Below are 20,429 nucleotides of genomic sequence, written 5' to 3' on the forward strand. Positions count from 1 at the left end.
TAAGCACAGTTTAGAGCTTCTGCATCTTTAAGTACTTAAAGGCAGAAGAGCACAGGACTAGAGGCCTGAAGTTGCTCCCAGAGTCACAAAGCTGCATCCTTCGCTGGGTTGGAACTGTGTGAAGTCATCTTTCTGATATCTCTGGTCACATGTGTGCCTTCTCTCTGCTGCAGTTCCCCACAAGCCACCCACAGCTATATAATGGTTCCAACTCTTGCTTATTTGGAAAAAGGGGGAAAAAAAATTGAAGAAAAATAGGATCAAACTATTTGTTTCACTAAAACTAGCAAACCAAAATAGTTTGCCTTTTGTGTACAGTTTCTGCTTTCTTCAGATAATGTTGTGAATTACGACAGGCAGTTTCACACAACTTAGCTAGCAATAGAGCAATTTACAATCTGCTCTTTTTCATTCAGCATTTCTACTCTGAGCTAAGACAAATGGGGTTAGGTGCCAAAATAAAACAGTGACAGTTTCTTCTCAAGTGCATGTATTTCCACTGTCACCTGCATGCAAGCCTCTTTTCTCAAGCCCTTCACTGCAGACTGACAGCAGTAAAGCATTTCAGCACACGTTCCATAGCTGTGATCCCTGAAGTACACTCTGTTTTCCAGCACTGTGTGTTTTCCCAAAGCTGATCTTTTCCCCTTCACTGGGCACTCATGAGGATACATCTCGAGTACTGGGCTCAGTTCCAGGCCCATCAATTCAGGAAGGACATTCAGGAGCCGGAGCGAGTCCAGAGAAGGACAAGGAGCTGGTGAAGGGTCTGGAGCTCAAGTCCTGCGAGGAGCGGCTGATGGGGCTGGGGGTGTTTGGCCTGGAGCGAAGGAGGCTCGGCCGTGACCGCTCCCGACAGAGCCCTGGGAGGAGGCTGAGGCCAGGTGGGGGTCGGGCTCTTCTCCCAGGGAACAGGCTGTATAGTATAAGAGGACATGGCCTCAAACTGTGCCAGGGGAGGTTTAGGTTGGACATCAGGAGGAACTTCTTCACTGGAGGAGTGATTAAGCATCGGAATGGATTGCCCATGCCTAGGGAGGTAGTGGAGTCACCATCCCCAGAGGTGCTCATAGACTGGATGTGGCACTCAGTGGCAGTCTGGTTTACGTGGTGGTGTTCAACGCGGTGGATTCGATGACCCTACAGGTCATTTCCAGACTAAATGTTTCCTTGACCCTGTGTTTCTGTAATTTGAGGAAAATATACTGGCCGCAGCAAGAACAAACACACAGGCCTTCAAACCCGACCATCCTCTCTGCCCGAAGGGCAGAATCGTACAAGGCCTTCTTGTCACAGGGCCGCCCTGGGCTAGATGTGGTTTTCACACCAATTCCCTAATCAAGCCCAGATTACTCAGAAGTGGCCCGGGCCCTGAGGCAGTCGGTGCCCTGAGGTGCCCGTGGCGATAGCGGAGCACGGAGGAGAGCAGCGATTCCGCCGGGGCCGGCCTCGAACCCGCGGCCCCCGCGCACCCGGCAGTCACTGCGCAGCTGCGTCACAGCGCCTCCTCCCGCCCCTCGTGCCCGGCGCTGCGGCGGCGTCAGCTGACCGCGGGTCACGTGACCCACCGGCGGGTGAGCGGGCGGCGGCGCCGGGGATGGAGCAGTGACGGTAACGGCGGGGCCGGGCCCGGGAGCGGGCAGGGGGAGGGAAGGAAGGACCGAACGGTGAAAGGAAGGAAGGAAGGACGGACGGACGAGTGTCTGGGCTACCCCGAGCGGCTGCCGCAGCTCCCCGGCCTCCCCCGGTGCACGCCCTCACCCGCGCCGGGCTGCGCAGGGCCCGGCACGAAGGGCAGCGCCGGCCGGGCCCGGCGGCACCGCGGCTCCCTGGGGCCTCAGGGCCGCCCGGCCACCGCTCTGCCGCTGCGGGGGCTGTTTACCTCGGGGAGGGCGAAGGGACAGCGCGGCCCGGGGAGCCCGAACCGGCGGCTGCCGGGCTGTGGGAACTGCCATCTAATCCCCGTGATCCGGGTCGGCGGCTCCGTGGGGAGCGAGGGCAGCGCCCCCCGCTCCCGGCGCCAGCCCCAGGTCGCCTCCGCACAAGCGTGGGGACTCCCCACGGCGCAATCTCCCCGGCTGCCTGGTTGTGGCCGCTTCTGCTTAGGGAACGTGGAGGCCAAGCAGCAGAAGTGATTTCTGAAAACGAGCTTGAAGAAGTGACACTCTAGAGACTTAGTGCTGAGCCGCATCGGTAAATTGAGATTTCCTATTGAGCTAAATAGAAGCAATTGTCCCCTGCCCCTTGCCCTGTTTTGTTTGTTTGTTTGTTTGTTTGTTTTGGTTTTTTTTTTTGGGTTTTTTTTTTTTTTTTTTTGGTTTTTTTTTTTAATGCAGTGCTGTAGTTGAGATTCTGTTTCGACATCGCTGTTTCTTTTTCTGGGTACAGCACTGAAAGCACTTATTCATGAGTTTTGTTTTAGGTTGTAGTATACTGCATGAAATATTTTTCTTTGGAAATCCATTTTTCTAGTAACATAGGGATGAAACAGTGTATTTCACAAAAAAGTCCTGGTCATAGAGGTATGTTGTGTGAATAACCTACCCATTCTTACTGCTTATTCTAGGTTTTACTTTGAACACTTGCTATTTCCTGCTTTATCCTGTGGTTCTTTTCTTTAATTTGCTTGGCTTTCACTTTGCAATTGGTCTGTATGTATTTTTTGTCTGACCAGCATTTGTATCTGTTTTTCTGTAGCACTTCTCCTTTCTTCACTTCTTGTTTGGTAGTCTCCATTGTTCTGGTTTCAAGGCCCCTCATGTAAAAAACACTTAAAACTCTTCTACCAAGCTTTTTGTTCCCTTGTTCCCCCATAATACCTCAATTTTATCTGAAATAGGAAATCATCTTCCTTCCCATGACTATTAGAAATGGAGCAGAGCTTCAAGAAAACCAACCACACAGACAGAAAATGGTGAGGGAGGAAGGGAAGTCCAGTGACTTAGTGATTCCTGGGTGCTACAACTGTTTCCTCTGTGCCATTTCTGGAAATTTTATAAATATTCTTTAGAGAGTATTGATGTTTGTGGAAAACATGAGAATGCAATGTTCCCTATGTCTTCCTGAATAGGATCCTAGATTTCTGTGTTACCACTTTTCTGTCTTTTACTTGGATATTTGCAAGTTGCTGCTGTCACCATTTAGTTTGTTTATCCACATTTATTCTACAACTTTTTCTAGTCTTAGTCTAGTTAAATCCAGACAAAACCAATTTAAATCTTCAACACTTTGAGAGTGTGTGTCAGCTGTAGTGGTGTCTCCCTGCGTAGGTGAAGTTTAGTGTAACCCTTTTATAGGGCCAGAGTTCAGTGGAGTGTAGGAAAACCTCTCTTGTGCCAAGTCTGGCATGCATTAAGGAAGATAATGCATCATAGTAGTCTGAATAAGAGGAAAATTTGTTTTGTTCCAAATCATCAGTAAGTAATAGCCCTCCTGTGCAGACCCGTTATGTGAGATACTGCAGTTGGTGCTAAACAACGAAGCCCTGTAGCATGGTGATAACTGATGTTGTGTGTCTGGTCTTGTAAATATTTTGATTTCTCAGCTACCTCAGATACCTGCCTTGGCATTGTCTGCCTTGGGGTTTGTGGCACTGCTGTGCTGTGCCTGGTGGTGCATTGCCAGATGTCACTGAGTGTGTGCTGTCAAGGGCCTCAGGAACTGGGCGTCATCATCTCCTGCTGAAAACGAGGCCCCTTAAGCCCAGGGGGATGGATGGCTGCTATGCCAGGCTGTGCTTCATGATGGTGATTTAATGGCTGGTAAACTTCAGCTTTAGGCTTCCTGAGTAGCTGAGCAAAAGAAGCAGCAGGCAGGCCTATATCTTACCTGGAATTTCAACACCCTTGATAACTTGCTACCCCTAGAATAAATACACAGATGAAGGATCTATGTGTGTTGTTTTGGGCAAAGTTTGCTACCACATACTAGTTCTAACAAATACAACATTTGATTTGTTCTCCCTCAAAAAATTGAGTGCTGTAGTCTGTGCTTATGAAATGTAGGTTAGTCTCTACTCATTCAGAGGTGCTACAGAAGACATTGCAGATATCGAAATTGACATTTAGATTCTGTCAAGGTACTCTTTGATTTTGTTCTTCATTCCCTTATTAAAAACATCCAGTAACTCTCAACCAGCTGTTTCTGCTTCTTAGTGACAAAAGAACATGTATACTCCTAACCTCCTGAGCTTGTCTGCAAAGCAAAACAACATCATTTGTATTTAGTACCAACACTTTCTTGACTAATGCCAGTATGTGTAATTTTATTGATGGTCTGCAGTAATAACACAGATATCAATACTAGAAAGTGTTCTCCTTTTTGTTGAAATTTTTAGCTGCCAGGAGTAGCTTCTTTACTTGAAAGAATAAACTAGATTTTACTACATTTAAATAATTTTAGGCATTTACTTACTTTAAAACACTGTCCTAATCTGAAAAGTGATTGGAAAAGAGATGTCAGAGTTGAAATTTGTTTGGTTTTTCTTATTTTTTCTGTTGTTTTCAGAAAAAGTTATTTGTTGTACAGACACTGGAAAATGTGTATAGCTGTGACCCTGTTTGTTTTGATTCCTTTTCAGTTAGATTGTTTGCTTGTTAACTTTCTATGAGATTGCAGTTGAAAGGTGCTAATGTTGCAAACTCAGCCCACTTTAACATACAGGATAGGCAGTTTAAAAATATTTTCCAACTGTGTAAATGTGATTTGGAAGATAGGAAAAAATTAATTTGAAACTGCATGATACTACTGGTAAAATCTCTTACAGTGACTGGAACTGCACTTTAGTAATACAGAATGAGAAGTTTTTCTTCAGGCAAAGCTTTGACTGCTGTATTAATGGCAGATTTTTTTTTCTTTTTTCCCTTGTTTCCCTTCTGCTAGCATCTTGCCTTTATCCTCAGAATCAACTATCAAGATAAAGGCACAAAAATGACAGAGTTTTGGCTGATTTCTGCTCCTGGGGAAAAGACCTGTCAACAGACATGGGAGAAGCTACATGCAGCAACTACAAAACATAACAATCTTTCCACTAATTCAAAGTTCAATATTCCGGACTTGAAGGTATGTAAACCCCGTGTTGTGTCCTAAGAAGTGTGTTTGTTTTGTACCATCTTTATTTCTCTAGATTAAAACCTGCAAATGTTTTAGCGAGAACAGCTGACTTCTCTTGATGTTTATGTGTGGATCTAAGAAATAATTCAGACAATGGTTATATTTTTTTTCTGAACTTCTAAGTTAGTTGTTCACTCTGTAAGTTTTCAAGATTCAGCAACCTATGTTCTTTCAGCAAATAAAGCAGTTTTTTTCTGAGGATGGTAGTCTTGATATCATGGTGGTAGCAGTTACTTGGAGAAGAAAAACAGGAACTTGTGATCTGATTATTGAGAGTTTCCTTTGACTGTTTTGTTTTGCCTTTTATAAAAAGGTATTTTAAATTTTTTCCCGTCTGAATTGTCTGCTCCTTTTCTCTGTCTGAGATACAGTGAAAAGGTTCAAATTAAAATACAGGAGTTGATCAAAGAGCTGCTCTGCCTTTTCTCCATCCAGAAGTAGCATTCTTCTATTAGAGCAGTGGTTTATCTCTGAGCATTCCAGTGTGACCTGCCAATGTGTTGTGGAAAGTGGAAAAAAAAAAACCTGTTTGAACTATTCAGTGAGAAGCAAACAGTAACAAAATCTGAAGGTAGTTAATCTTGGTTTAATACAATCATCAGGATATGGAAAAGTTATGAGCCAGTGTATTCATTTAGAAAAGGTCTTTCCTGGTGCCTGAATGTTTCTTCAACAAGAATTTGTTCAATGCTCAGTTTAACATACTGAAAGCACATCAGAGTTTACAAAATTGAGGAGAAAAGTGCCATCACTCTTTGTCTACAGAGTGGATCAAGTTCAGGTGGCATAATGCCTTTTTCCTGTCTCTGCTAAGGAATGAGCCCAGGGCACAGAGTGCTTCACTGTGCCTTTTAAGGTTTTCAAACTGCCATAACTTGTATTCACATTTGGACTGTCCTGAGTTAGAATAGGGACTAGAACAAATGTTTGTCTCCTCCCCAGATATCCTTGGACATGAGTCAGGATGGCTTTCAAACTGTAGGGTGACTGAAGCTTTTAGAGGAGTTATTACTGAAAACTGTTGGGGTCTATCAGGGTTAGAAACAATTTGTTTTGCTTCTACTCTGCTTCCTAAAAGGAGCAGAAGCTGAATTTACCTTATGTACAGTGGGAAATAGTCTGGCTTCTGCAGACCTGGTAAAACTGTTTAAGCAGTGAGATCCTTTAGTTAAAACTAATTTAAACAGTGGTTTAGTCTCCACTGAACAGCAGTGTTATTGCTTAAGGACTTGCTTGTCCTGAGGCTAATATGTGACTAGTTAAAATGAGCTTCCTTATTCTGCTTGTGACCCACAAGAAGGTGGGGCATGGAGAGTCATTTGGTGTGATATTTCTTAAGTAATTCTGCTCCTTTCTGCTTCAAAGCTAAACAGAAAAGGACTAATGTGAATTTGAGTGATCAGATATATAGAAAGTAGATACTAGGCTACAAGTATGCTAAATGTTAATACCATCTTGGCTAGACAGAAGATTAACTTATATGAATAAATGAAATACTGTAATATTTCAGTGAGAAATGTGTACTCGAGATACATGAGATTGGGGAAGAAAGTGTTTTCTATAGAAGGGAAGAAAGAGCAAAAGCTTGTAGACAAGCTAGATATTTTATTACCCAAGATGCAAAAAGTCGAGACTCTTGTTGGTCTTACTGCTGCAGTACTCTTGTATTGTCAAAGTTTTCAATGTCCAGGTTCCCTCCAGTGCTGAGATTCATGATCAGTGAAATTTGACATTTGATCTAAAGTAGTGAATTAAACGCTGAAGCAACTGCCTTGTGGAAAATGCAGCCAGTCCATAGCGTAGACATTGTTTTAACATGTTTTGGATGGCTGGATTGCAGAACTGAAGCTGAGCACCAAGCTAGTGAGTTAGATTTGATCCTGCGGTGCTTTAAGGGGAGCATGGTATCTAACAAGTGAAACAGAGTGTGACTTTGGTAAATCAAGATGTCTGAAACCTTAAGAGTCCAGCATTTCATGTAGTTCTGCAGAGATACTTGTTGAGAGATGTAATTTTTACTGTTAGCTGTTTTTATCTTTCTATATTTATATAAATGTGCTAATGCATTTTGATCTTTGCATCTAGGTTGGCACACTGGATGTTTTGGTTGGTTTGTCAGATGAGCTGGCTAAACTGGATGCATTTGTGGAGAGGTAACAGTTTATTTTTACTAGGATGCAAAGTATTAGAATAATAATGCGATGGTTTGCTGAGTCCTAATAATACACAGGTTATTTGCAGGATTTTTTGTATCACAGTGATCCTCTGCAGGCAGTCAGCAAGCTCAGATTTAAGAAAGCTAAGATGCTGGTTTTAACAGTATCTGTTCTTGAAAAAAGAAAAATAATCTGAACTTCTTCTGGAATAGTGGAACATATGCATTGATGAATGATGGTTCTCCCTACAGTAGTGCTGTGTGCTGCTGGGTCCTGAAGAATTGTTAAGAATTGACCCAGACAGATACAGGAAGTGGTGATGAAATGAAGTAAAAGCTTGTTCTTTCAATAGGAATACTGTTTACACACTTTGAGAAAGTAACCCTGTAATTTCCTAATCCATAGAAATACTTAAAAGTATTAATATTAAAATGCAAAACCTATTCATTTTGAAGAAACCAACTTTCAGGTTGGTTTTGAAAGTGATTTTGAGCAAAAGTAGCAAAATTTCAGACCAGAACTCATGGAGCCATCTTCTGTTTCAAGGAGAGAAATCTTAAGTAGACATTTTTAAATAGAAAAGAAAACTATTTGGCCTGGCACGTGTGAATAATATACGTATCTTTTCACTTATGAAGGCAGGTCTTGAGAGTCAGATTGCATTGTCAAACTAAACCTTGTGTTTAATTTGTATTACTCTTGACTTCTACCTCTCTACCTGTTTCTAGAAGGGGGTTAGAATTTTGGAAGTACAACAGACTTAAAAAAAAAATTTACAGTCTAGTGACTTTTCACTTGAAGTCAACACCAATGTGAGGGAGCTAGCCTCACCTTGTTGAGAATTGGTAGCAGCAGTAGAGATTTTAAATAAGTTGTGGAATACTGAGAAGTTGGTCTCCTTCAGATATTGAGCCCAGCTTGTGCTCTCAGAAAGTTTGGATGTAGAGCAGTCCTCATCTTGTTTGATCCAGTCACTTTTGAACCAATCTCAGGCAATTTAAAATGAGTTTTATGAATGGTATTTTTCAAATGGCAGGTTTGGGGTTTTGTTTTTTTTTTGTTTTTTTTTTTTTAAATATATTTTGATCTTTATCTTCCAATTTTCAGTGTTGTAAAGAAGGTGGCCCAATATATGGCTGATGTGCTGGAAGACAGTAAAGATAAAGTTCAGGAGAATCTTCTGGCCAATGGAGGTAACGTATTAACCATGATATCCTAATGTATTCTAAAACTGTAGAAGGGAAGGCAATGATCCTGGAACTTACTGAGGTACAAAGAAGCCAAGTGCAAGGGGCTGCAGCTGGGTCAGGGCAACCCTCAGTGTCAATACAGGTGGGACATGAACGGATCAAGAGCAGCCCTGCTGAGAAGAATTTGGGGTGCCAGTGTGCATTTTCTTTCTGTAAAGAGCTGCACTTTTCTCTGAACCAATATTTTATTTTCAGAGCTATTTAATAGAATTATCACAACTTGTATTGATGCAAGAGAGGCTAGTATGAGTGGATAAGGGCTTGGAGTAGTGTCTTTTATAGATAGCTGTACAAACCTGTCATTTCAGGGGGCTGCATGGTCATTACTGCCTTTTTTGCCGTCATAACCTTCCCTTCTCCCACCCATTTTTCACACACAGAGCAAAAAGTCTGTAGTTCTCCAGCCATCCTTGACTTAGTAGTAAATGTCATTTACAGTCTACAGAGGTGGTGAAAGCAATATCAGAAGACAGAGGTCATGGATAATTTACAACTTGTTAATTTGCAAATATCTTAAGCAACAGGGTCCACATATGGGAAGGTCCAGTCTGTTACAGTTCTCTTCTGTTAGAGCAGTTCTACATAGAATATAATGCAGTAGTCTTTTTATTGTCAATCTTAACAAAGTTCTTTAAAATTCTAGTTGACTTGGTCACCTATATAACAAGGTTCCAATGGGATATGGCCAAATACCCTATCAAGCAATCCTTGAAGAATATTTCAGAAATTATTGCAAAGGTAAGGTAGCTTGTTTTATAAAACTTCCCTATTTGAACTTGAGATATTTATGCACAGAACTTGCTCTCAAAACAATTTGTCTGTTTTAGTCAGCTAACAATACAGTTAGTAACCCAATAAATACATTAGGATGTGGCTAGAATTTGGAGAGTGCTCCCTGAAGGCCATCATGCTGTCTTTGCTGATTTTTGTTTCCTAAGATCACTGAGCTAACAAATAAATAGCCAGGAAATGATGTTTTCATTTTGCTGTACTAGCATATTGTTTGTCTGATGTTCTCAAACCTTGTGGGCTGTTAGCAGTGAACCAGGGAACTTATTTACATTCTGAAAGCTGTGGAACTCAGTTGTGAGGAGAGAAATAAGCCTTCATTGTTAGATGTAAAGAAAGCTGATTTGAGAGTTGTCATGCGTTTTTCTCATCTTTGGCAAAGTGTTTCATACATGGAGAGTTTAATTTGCATTTTACTTTCTTGTGAGCCTATACAGGGTTCTCAGCAGCGACTGGCTGATTTAGACAGTAAGAGAATTCTCTGTAGACAGTCCTTGCTTTAAGATCTTCCCAACCTCTTCAGGTTGTTTTTTTCCCTTCCCTGTTTTCTGTAATCTGCAGACTGGCTCTTGAACTGCCTGTGTTACTAACTGGAAATATATAACTTGGAAAAAAGAAGAGGCTGTTCTGGGTACCTATACAGTCAGTCTTTGGTAGTGGATGTGTAGGGACTATAATGGGGTTGAGATGGGGGTAAGTGCTGACAGACTTGGGTTTTGCTATAACTGCAGATTTCTGAAACTATTACATTAATTTTTTTGCAGAGATTACAAAATCTTAATATGTGGTACAAAGCTGACTGAGAATGCAATTAGTACTTTCATTTTTGATATTTTCTTTGGGACTATCACTGTATCTTGAATTTATTTCACAAATTACATTTAGTAAGTATTCTTGGAAAACACCTGCAGTGTGGCCTGTTGTTAAAGGATGACTGGCTATTGTATGGCTCTGAAGATTTGCACATTAAAAATATTTCACAGATATAAAATAATAATCTTAATATCTGACACTAGCACATACTATTTGCTTTTTCAGAAGAAGGTACCAAAATGAAGCACTGAACTTTTTACAGCTGTTATAGTACAGCACTTGTTTTTGTAGAAGATAAATTTGTTGAAAAAGAAACATAGGACATGAAGAGATATGCCCCTTATAGAAAATTATCAAATATTCAGTGCATATTATTTTGTGTCCCAGAGTCTGCTAGATAAATAATCTGCTTCAACAAAGCTCTAGAACCTGAACTTTAGCTGTCTTACATTCTTTATCTACTTTAGGGACCTCATGGACGTGTTGTGTTGGATAGTAAATGTAGATAAACAGGTCTGCTGGAGTTCAGCCTGAGTCATCTTGTTGGGGGTTTCCATTTTGCTTCATGTTTAGCTGTGCTTGTATTCTATAGGGACAGCTTTAGGACACCTGTGTCATAAATGTGATTTCAAATAGATTATAAAATATTTTCAACTGTGAGCCATAAAGTAGAGAAGGAAGATGACTGAGGATGCCTTATGTTACTATAGAAATGACCCCAAGGAGATCATATCACAGGACTTGAAACAGTTTTGTCCCAAGGCAGAAAGAGTCCTGACAAAGATAAAATCTTCATGTAATCACATGCCAAAGTGAAGATAGAGGAAAATTGATAGAGCTACAGTAATTAAAATCTGTGAAGCCTCTTGACAGGTTGATGTTAAATAATTTGAAAAGTTTGTCAAATAATGAATTACTCCTTTTCCTGTACGGTTTTGTATCATCCTCACTCACTCAGGCAGCAGATTCTGATGTCTGTCAAAATGAGTAATGGCAATTGCAGTGGGGCGTTTGTCAGTTGAGAGGAAATTGCAGCAGTGTCAGAAACATTTAAAATAAAATTATATCTGCTAAAACTATCCATCAGGTTTTTTCAGCTTTTAACTTCCAGAAGTTTTGTGAGTCCCAATGTCAATACAGAAGACTTTTGAGATGGCATCTGTGCTATGTGAGAGCTGTCACTTGAGTCATTCTTTGAATTTGAAATTAGTGATCAAATTTGTGCAAGGAGACAACTTCAATATTTTTAGTACCCTAGTCCAACCTTTTCAGCAACCCAGGCATGCACTGAAGTGCAAACAGCTCAAGACACTCATGTATTGCCAATGATTACCTAAGTGGTTTAAATATCTGGGATTCTTCCGTGTAGGAATAGGCTCACTATGTTAGACTGGCACTTTCCTTAGCAATACTGTGAGTCTGCCTCCTTTTGCAATGACCTTTGTGAGTTATTCACCAATTCTACTTGCAAAAGGAAGTTTGTATTGTTGCTTCATTTGGTGATTTTACAAAAATTTATTTTCAAGAGCTCTTCTGTGGCACTGAGGTTTGTGGTTCTGTATTCTCTAACATTCAGTAGGAAGCGAAGCTGATTGTCTTTACAATAAATTTCAGTCAGTGCAGCGGTAACAGGTTTTTGTCTAAGCAGTCATCTTTTAAAAGACTACTGACTCTACAAATGAGAGCAATTAGAGTATTGTTAAGTAGAAAATGCTGAATGAAACTGGTTTGTAAAGGCAGTATTTGATATCGAAGATTTTTGGGTTTTGTAATTAATAATGCATAGTTATACTGTTGTTGAAAGTTTTGATCCTTGGAAAAGGTTGTCAGTCTGGGGAAGAGCTGAAATGCACAAAGATACTAGTTTAATATCTTCTGGTTAATGTTCCCCTTATGCTGTCCTCTAGATGTAAAAAGAAGGTGCTGGTGTTACTTGTAGTATTAAAAAGTTTTCATGAAGTTATATTCCTTGTGTGACACCTGCTGAAATGTTCTGCATGTTGCTTTGCTAAAGGTTGTATCAGTCAAAGGATTTAAATAGCCTTAAGTACTTACTTGTTTAATTTTGTCATTTTCAGAGTATTTTGTCTAAAGGATTTCTGTATCTCTAAAGGTGCAAGCTGTTAATGTGTTGCTACATGAAACTTACAGAATGTTCAGGCTTTTGATGACTTCCTGCTACAGACAAGCCAACTTAGGTGTTACCATAAACTAGGTTGCTATTTAATTAAGTGGTCTTGCTTTTAAGAGAAATTTATTTTGTGGAAACCAAATCATATCTGGATCTCCAAGCTAAAGTGTTTTATGCAAATAAAATGTTCTGTCAGTGGTCTAAGTATATATAAAGGGAGAGTCCCTGGACAGCGTTCAGAAACCTTTCCCTGGGAATTTTTTCATGCTTGCGCCTCCTTACTATGGTGAGGAGGCAGTGAAGGAGGCAGTAGGCAGCGTTATAATCCCAGACCAACACTGCCATGTTCTTGCACTTACCCAGCTGTTACTGAGTAGGCTGATTTTAAAACACTTCCTTGTATAGGGTACACACCGATATGAGTATGGTTGGCAGTTCAACATGTACTAAAGTGCTTCTTTTGTTTTGTATTCTTCCACTTGCTGCCAAGTTATCTAGCTGGGAATGAATCATTTTTGGCAATCATACTAATTAAGCCATCCTTCTCAAATCCATCCTCCAGGATTACTTGAACAGCAGTGGCAAACTGAACATAAGTTCTATTCTAGTTCTTTAGACACAGTTCCTTTTCTTTTTGTTTTTAAGGGAGTAAACCAGATTGACAATGATCTAAAAGCAAGAGCCTCGGCATACAATAATCTGAAAGGGAATCTTCAGAATTTGGAAAGAAAGAATGCGTAAGTTGTATTATTTTTTGCTAATGTAGTGCAGGAATGTTATCTAATCATGAAAATTTAAGGAAATGCAGAGTGATACAGGCTCTAAGCTTAATGTATTTTTGAGGTGTTTAGCAGTCTTGAAGAGCAGCTGTCATAAAAGAACATTTATTACCAGCTGTCTGGTTGGTATTAACTTACCTGTGACTGAAAAGCAATTAAGAAGTCACAAAAGCATGTGCAAATAGCATAAATTGCTGGAACTTCTGAGAGGAGCTTGCTGTTAGTGGTAATGCTGCTACTTAGGTGTCTTGTCTAAATAAGAAAGTCGTTCTTTCACACCATCTTACCTGGTTTTCTTTCCTCAGAATTTACCTGCAAAGACAGCTGTTGTGTACACCCGGATAATAAATTAAACAAGGACTGTGTGTTGTCTTGTCACATACGTGTGATGATTCTTTGAAGTACAGTTGCAGTACAGTTGTTCTTCTGTGCAAATGTGGTTGATTAATGTGCCTGAACCCTGCCATTACAGTGAATGGCACAAGCCTGCTGGCTGATTCAGAACCATGGGTCATGCCAATGACAGTACGTGTCAAGCTCTTCAAGGAGTGAGACATAAGTTCTGTGCTAAGCCGTGGCAGTTTGTCGGCTGAATGCCAATTAAACCTATGTGCCTTCTTGCTGTTTTATGAATACGAGGAAATACATGGCTTTAAGTTTTTATTGATGTTCTGCATGTAGATCTGGACTACATTAGTTATAACTCTGAGGCTCCGTGTGCTAGAATCAACAGTTAATGGTTTTAATGGTTCTTGCAATTTTAAATAACTTCTAAAAAGACAAGTTGGCCACTTAAGCATGTGACATATTTGGAATATGGAAATGACACACGGCAGTGGAGCTACTGATAAAAATGTCAGTGACTTTGGACAGTGAGATATAAAATGCATATAAGGACATTTGTTTGCTCTGCTAATAGCAATCGTGTAGGTAAAATGTATTTTTGAGAATGCTATATTGCCAAGCACTGGAAACTGTTATCCAGACAAATTCAATTCTTAAACATGTAATTGTTCTGGCTGTCTTTGTTTCTCTGCAGGGGAAGCTTGCTAACCAGAAGTCTTGCTGATATTGTAAAGAAAGAGGACTTTGTACTTGATTCAGAATATTTGGTCACGTTATTAGTGATTGTGCCGAAGTAAGTTTATTCTTCCTAAGAGCAGAATACAATAAGAAATATAAATCAAATAATAGATCTCACAGCTCTATAATACTGTAAGAATGACATCTGAATTTACTGGGGGCTTTCCTGGATGAACAAACAGAACTGTCAAGATGCTCAGGAGAGATAAGTGAGCATCTGTGCCTGCATTCCTTTGTTCACAAAAACTTCTTATAAGGACTGCATAGTGCTCATGAATTTCCTAAAGAAACTGGAAATTAGATTTATGTCTCTTATCCAGTGTTTGCTATGACTAGTCATGTTCCAGATGGTGTCCTTAGGAAAATAAGTGCTGAGTAAAAACATGACTTGTTTTACATTAGAAGGCTTAATCATTGAATTATCCTGGTTACAACTATGCCAACTTTCACCACTAAGTGAGTGAACTCTACTGCTTTGCTCTGCATGTTTTTAGATTGCCTGAACACTGACTTTTTTTTTATTTTATTTTTTTGCTTAACTAAGTCTGTGCCATTGTAACCCTGCTTATGTCCTGTCAGTGGCTTGCTGGTGGAACAGGCTGGTCTTATTTGAAATGTTTGAACAACAGAAACCTCATGTTTTCCCCTGACCAAAGAAAGTGGTGATACAGATGCCCTCAAAACTGTTGTAAATTACAAAAATGGCCCTTGACTGGAGCTGCAAGCAAAAGAGAGCTTCTAGTTTATTAAAAGCCCACTGGCTCTCTTTACCACAGGAGCCATTAGAGTCTGTCACATGTCAAACTCTGGTGAAGGAAAACCAGTTTTGCAGAGGCTTTAGCAGAAATCAGGTGGTTAGAATATCTCAGCTGTTATTTTTCTTTGTCTTGTTTTTGCTGTTGAAAGGATGGAACCTCTTCACAGCTAACTACAGAAAGGCAGGGCTTCCAAAATTCTCAGTCCTTCAGGCAAGTGTAGGACTCTAGGGGACTTGATTATAATTGTGGAAGAAGTATTCCTCTTCTCAAAAGAGCAGAGTTGGATGAGGAGTTTCTGATTAACTTTGACAGTTAATTCCATTTGGTCTCCTGAGAGCTGTACTTAATGATGATTTAATTTCATAGTTCTTTGATTTAAAAAATGTTGCACTTGCAAACTGACATGAAAACTGAAAATATGTTACTTTTGCAGTCACAGTAGTTTATTTATCAATAATTATAAAAACAGCATAAGGAGAACTGAGCGTTTCTTGAGTCTTGTGTATTTCTGACAACCTACACCTGAGATGGAAGATGTGATGATTAAATGTTTTTCCCTTTAAAAAAAACCCTGATCCATTAATCTCAGATTTAAAGTCTAACAGTAACCTGTGTATTCTTTAGGTTAAATTACAACGACTGGGTTAAGCAGTATGAAACACTAGCAGAGATGGTTGTACCACGTTCCAGCAAGTAAGTTGTTAAATGCTAAATCTCATATTTGCATGTGCTGTGTTTCAGGAGTGTTCTTTATCTAGAAAGACTTCGAATTCTAAAAATTGGTGAAAAACTTGTCAAGCTTTATCTGACCAAATCTGATCCAATAATTGAGGAAGTGTTCAAATGAACTCTAGGGTTAACAAGGTTATCAAACTTACGTGAGAAGAGTAAGAGGATTGAAAAGTTAATCTAGTTTTGGTCAGATATATTCAGCTGGAGTGTGGTGGAGATAACCAACAAATGCTGGCTGCTGGCCTGTAAGCTTTAGGTCTGTATTCACAGGACTTGAAGCAAGTTGTATAACTCTTTGAAAAATTTCACAGAATGGACAACTGGAAGTGTAAATGGTTTTGTTGTATACAAAGAAAGGTAGCTTGTCTCTTTGGGTCCCTGGTATCAAGCTGGTGCTAGATGCTGTGGTGGGTAAGATTAAACCATTTTAACACATTGAAGTTAAAGTCCACATGTAGCACAAAGCATCAGTTTGTGGTTAATTTTAACTGACAGACTGAGGTTTTGAGCAGGCAAATCTGATATTACTGGTTCTGTGCCAGTTAAAAAATCTGAACCTGCTCTGGATAGCTTCACATTTGGAAGACCTGCTAGTGGTCCTTATTATTGGGAAGCCATGGCCTAGGGCTAGCTTAAGAAAAGGCAATTTGTTAAACTGTTGGATAATTCTTGTGTTGAAGACAGTATGACATTGAGGAACAGTCTAAATCCATTCAAGCTTTTTATTTTCCTAAGGTAAAGCCTCAAAATAAGCAATATTATTTTTAATTATAAAATAGTAAATCTAGGGGTCATCTTTGCAGCCTAAGAAACATTTTGTTTTGCCAACATGTATCTTTTTTTTGTGTACTTTTCTGTTTTTTATCAATTTCATTTTTCTTTATAACACACATTTCTAATAAATCTGTAGTCCAAATGTTTAAATGCTAAACCAGCTTCAGTTGCTTTTTTTTTGTTAATTAAGTTTTAATTTGAACAAATATATGAAGTGGTTTTGTGTGATGAAGTCTCTGAATGTGAACTACAAGCTGCCATCATTTATGAAGGGAGTAATTAAGAGCAGTCAGTTACATTCTGTATGAGGTGCTTAATTTGGGAACTAAACCTTGTATAATTATCTACGTTTATGTCTTGCCTTGTAGCAATAAAGTACAACATGTGGTACTGTGTGACTGATCTCTGCTGACTTGAACCTGGTTAATTCTGATACTTGGTTTGTTTTCTTTCTGTGTAGTGTACTCTTTGAGGACCAAGACAGCTACCTTTGTAATGTCACCTTGTTCAGGAAGGCAGTGGATGACTTCAAGCACAAAGCCAGAGAATATAAGTAAGGTTTATTTTGTGTGCATTCTGTCTCAAGCTTGAAGGGTCTCTAGACAGGCACTTTTGATTTTATTCACTTCCAATTGCAGGTTTATGGTCCGTGACTTCCAGTACAATGAAGAAGAGATGAAAGCCGATAAAGAAGAAATGAATAGACTGTCAACTGACAAGAAGAAACAGTTTGTAAGTCTTAATAAACTGGTCATTGCAGAAATGTGAGACATCTAAGACTTGTTATTGCTACATAAAAATTTAATGAAGTTGTGATTCAGAGAAAGCATTGTAAGGATGACATGATACAGCCATCCTGTCACCCAGCTAATCTACTCTGGGATAATTGAATTTCCTGCAGCACAAGAGCTCCTCACTGCATTGAACCAAGGGCTGGTATTGCAGCTGATAATGTTTGAAGTTTGAAAATGGACAAGTTTTTTAATTACATAATCAGATAATACTAAAAGGATCTTTAATATAGTTAGATCATGACAACTGAGATGGGGACCTGAAGGGACAATGGGAAGTCTCATTAAATGTCTCTTTACTTTGTATCAAAACACTTTTGAGCCATAATGTCCATAGTGAACTCTGCCTTTAACTTGTCTTTTATTATCATGGTACAGATATTGAGTAGCTGCTCAAACATGCATAATGGGCTGAGTCTTTTTCTGATGTTTGAATAGCTTTTTTTTTTCACCCTCTTTTCTTTCACAGGGGCCTCTGGTTCGGTGGCTGAAAGTTAATTTCAGTGAAGCTTTCATTGCATGGATTCATGTGAAAGCGTTACGTGTTTTTGTTGAATCTGTTTTAAGGTAATGAGGCAGACTTGAATAGTGATTTTCTTCCTAGACTTGATAAGAATTTACATCTAGTTTGGGTTTACCAAACTGAAGCATATGAATGCTATTCTCCTGGGAAGTAGGAAGCAAAAAGTAGGGTAGTAAGAATAGCTGGTGGTAATAGCTCTTATTGCCAGTTGTGAAATATTTGAGGTAGATAATTGTGTATCTGCCCCTTGGATAGTCTTTTTACTATTGCTTTAGGAGTTACAGATACTGGGTGGGGAGCAGGCAGACATATTTGCTAATTTTTAGGTTACTTTATGAGCTGCTTGTAGCAAGAGCTAAATACATCTTATATTTAAATGGCAAATTTGAATTGTTGAGAATAAAAACTATTTGGGCTTTCAGTAACATAGTTTGGCATCATGAAATCTATACTTTTTTTCAATACATGTCTTTTGTAGTCTAAATTTTTCAATATTAAACTACTCAATAGTCTAACTAGAAAATTTATCTGCTTTTTTCTTCATACTATCCACAAGTATTGTTACTAGTCAAGAACAGCGGTAGTTGTTCTGCAAAGGAAAGACTTTAATTTTTTATAATTGAAGACGTTCCTACCATAGTTAGTAAAGGGCAAGGTGTTTTTAGCCTTTTTGATCAGTTGTCATAATGGAGAAAAGCAGAGGAGAAAAAGAAAACAAATCACATGAACTTGCATTCTTGCTGCTATGGCCTTGTTGTGAAGACAAAACTTGAGTAAAGGAGAAAGCTGAACCTGACTGGAATGTTGGCAGCTGTTTCCACACTCCTAGAAAGGAGGATTAAGTACATTGTCCACCAAGTGTCATAAACAAAGTAAACTAATGGAGTGTTCAAAATTTAGTCTGTATTCAGGTAACATTGAGAATTATGCTAAATACTCAAGGATTTAAAATCATTTTTAAAATACTTAGGCTTCTGTTTTGTTATTTTAAACTTTTGAAGTTCTACTTTTTTGATGCCTTATGAAATGTGGACATAGAATGGTTTTGCAAAAATGGAAATCAGCAGAATTTCCTCTTCAGCAATAGGATTCTTTCTCAAAATAAAATTCTGCTCTGAATTATGAAAGATGGTTTATTTCAGCATTTCCATGGTTTTCTACTTGACTTCCTCAGGTACGGTTTGCCAGTTAACTTCCAGGCAATGCTGCTTCAGCCTAATAAGAAAACAATGAAGAAACTGAGGGAAGTTCTGTATGACTTATACAAACATCTTGACAGCAGTGCAGCAGCTATCATTGATGTAAGTACTTTTTAACTGCTACTAGTATGTTTAAACAAAGTCTATTGGCATCATTAAAAAGCTATACCTCTCCATATTCTTCATTTTCTCACAGTACAGAGAGTTTTGTCTCCTTAAAAAAATGCTGCTTCTGTTTTACACTTCGGCAAGGCAGATGGTATTCAAAGTTGCAGCCAATATATTTGAAGAGCTGTCTGGTTTAAAAGTCACACGTAATTTCTTGTTACTGCATTCTTCCCTACTACTGATGGAAAGATAGACTGCAAGTTAGCATAGTAGTCCTCTGCTGAAGAAGGCTGAATCATTGTCAAAATGGAATCAGCCTTTCCATCTGTAGAGATCTCATTTTCATGTGTAAAAACTGGTTTGTTGAGTGGCTTATTCTACTAATTTGCTTTGTGTTGAAAAGCAATGATATTCGTAGTTAAAGGTTAACTGAAGATACCATGAGTTCAGCTGAATTAGAAAAGATTCTTAATGTTATATTGAATGTAATGTATTTCCAGGCCTTTCTGTGGAAAGAGGATGTGAGACAATTTTAGGTGAAAGTTAAAGATGCTGAACTTATGTAACATCCTGGATCATTTAGCACCCTATAACATTCTCATCAGAAACTGACAGTGTTTAGATGTAGTAGTCATGCTGTGTTTACTATAGCAATGGATGTGAATTATTGATACAGAGCTACTTAGATTTTGAAAAAGCACTTTGTATTTACTTTTGAAAAATACTGTTAGTCATTTGTCAAAGTTCTAACTTTACCTGTTATTTAAACAGTCACTTGAATGTGAAAATTTAAGCTTGAAGTCTTACCTGGCCTATTTGCTTCTAAAACATATGAATATTTTATCTACTTCTTAATAGGAGTCTGAATTGTAAGAGTATAACTGGTTTCAAAACTTTATTTGCAGGCAACTATGGATATTCCAGGTTTAAACCTCAGCCAACAGGAGTACTACCCATATGTGTACTACAAGATCGATTGTAATTTACTGGAATTCAAGTAAAAGTTCCCTAACATGACAATCTTCTCAGTGTTGGTGTAAACAAGCAGAAGTGAGGTTGAAGTATAGTAATACTTTTAACATTCTACTAATCATATGCTTGCTCCTTATGTTAGGTGAATTGAACACACTGTGGTCCATCTCTAGACATTTTCTTTTTAAAGAGCAGTGTAGGTAACCAGCTTTTAATCGACTATGTCTGTAAATGTATATTGAGAGAATTGAAGTATTTATAAACAGAGTGATTTATTTAAGGAAAAGCTTATCCCTCTTTCCTATGGTGGTCTGTGTTAATTCCATTTACTGTTGTTTATAAAAAAACTTGTTTACAGAAGACTAGTGTAAATGTTCATGGCCATTTTGTTAATTTGATTTAGTAGATACAACTGTGTTAATGTTGTTGAACTGTGATGTAAAGTATGTAAAATTGGTA

General features: G+C 38.9%; 1 protein-coding gene across 3 annotated transcripts; it reads left to right on the plus strand.

Moving 5' to 3' along the window:
- The first annotated feature begins 1,505 nt into the window (after window positions 1-1,505).
- On the plus strand, window positions 1,506-20,018 carry ATP6V1C1 (ATPase H+ transporting V1 subunit C1). 3 transcript variants are annotated; one of them, XM_053945466.1, is made up of 13 exons: window positions 1,506-1,611; window positions 4,882-5,061; window positions 7,198-7,265; window positions 8,376-8,461; window positions 9,162-9,256; window positions 12,897-12,988; window positions 14,070-14,168; window positions 15,496-15,564; window positions 16,838-16,930; window positions 17,016-17,109; window positions 17,638-17,735; window positions 18,866-18,992; window positions 19,904-20,018. In XM_053945466.1, the coding sequence occupies exons 2-13, from the start codon at window positions 4,930-4,932 to the stop codon at window positions 19,997-19,999; spliced, it is 1,149 nt and encodes a 382-aa protein (XP_053801441.1). In that variant the 5' UTR covers window positions 1,506-1,611; window positions 4,882-4,929; the 3' UTR covers window positions 20,000-20,018. The 3 variants fall into 3 exon arrangements, with proteins under 3 accessions (XP_053801441.1, XP_053801457.1, XP_053801447.1); XM_053945482.1 differs by lacking the exon at window positions 1,506-1,611 and adding an exon at window positions 1,617-1,699; XM_053945472.1 differs by lacking the exon at window positions 1,506-1,611 and adding an exon at window positions 1,827-2,193.
- Window positions 20,019-20,429: the final 411 nt, after the last annotated feature.

The sequence above is a fragment of the Vidua chalybeata genome, chromosome 1 (genome assembly GCF_026979565.1).
Source record: "Vidua chalybeata isolate OUT-0048 chromosome 1, bVidCha1 merged haplotype, whole genome shotgun sequence".
NCBI lineage: Eukaryota > Metazoa > Chordata > Aves > Passeriformes > Viduidae > Vidua > Vidua chalybeata.

Coding starts and splice junctions, on each gene's coding strand:
- ATP6V1C1 (XM_053945466.1), top strand. CDS start 4,930: ATGACAGAGTTTTGGCTGATTTCTGCTCCTGGGGAAAAGACCTGTCAA. Junction 12,989..14,069: donor AATTTGGAAAGAAAGAATGC/GTAAGTTGTATT, acceptor GTTTCTCTGCAG/GGGAAGCTTGCTAACCAGAA. Junction 14,169..15,495: donor TTATTAGTGATTGTGCCGAA/GTAAGTTTATTC, acceptor TGTATTCTTTAG/GTTAAATTACAACGACTGGG.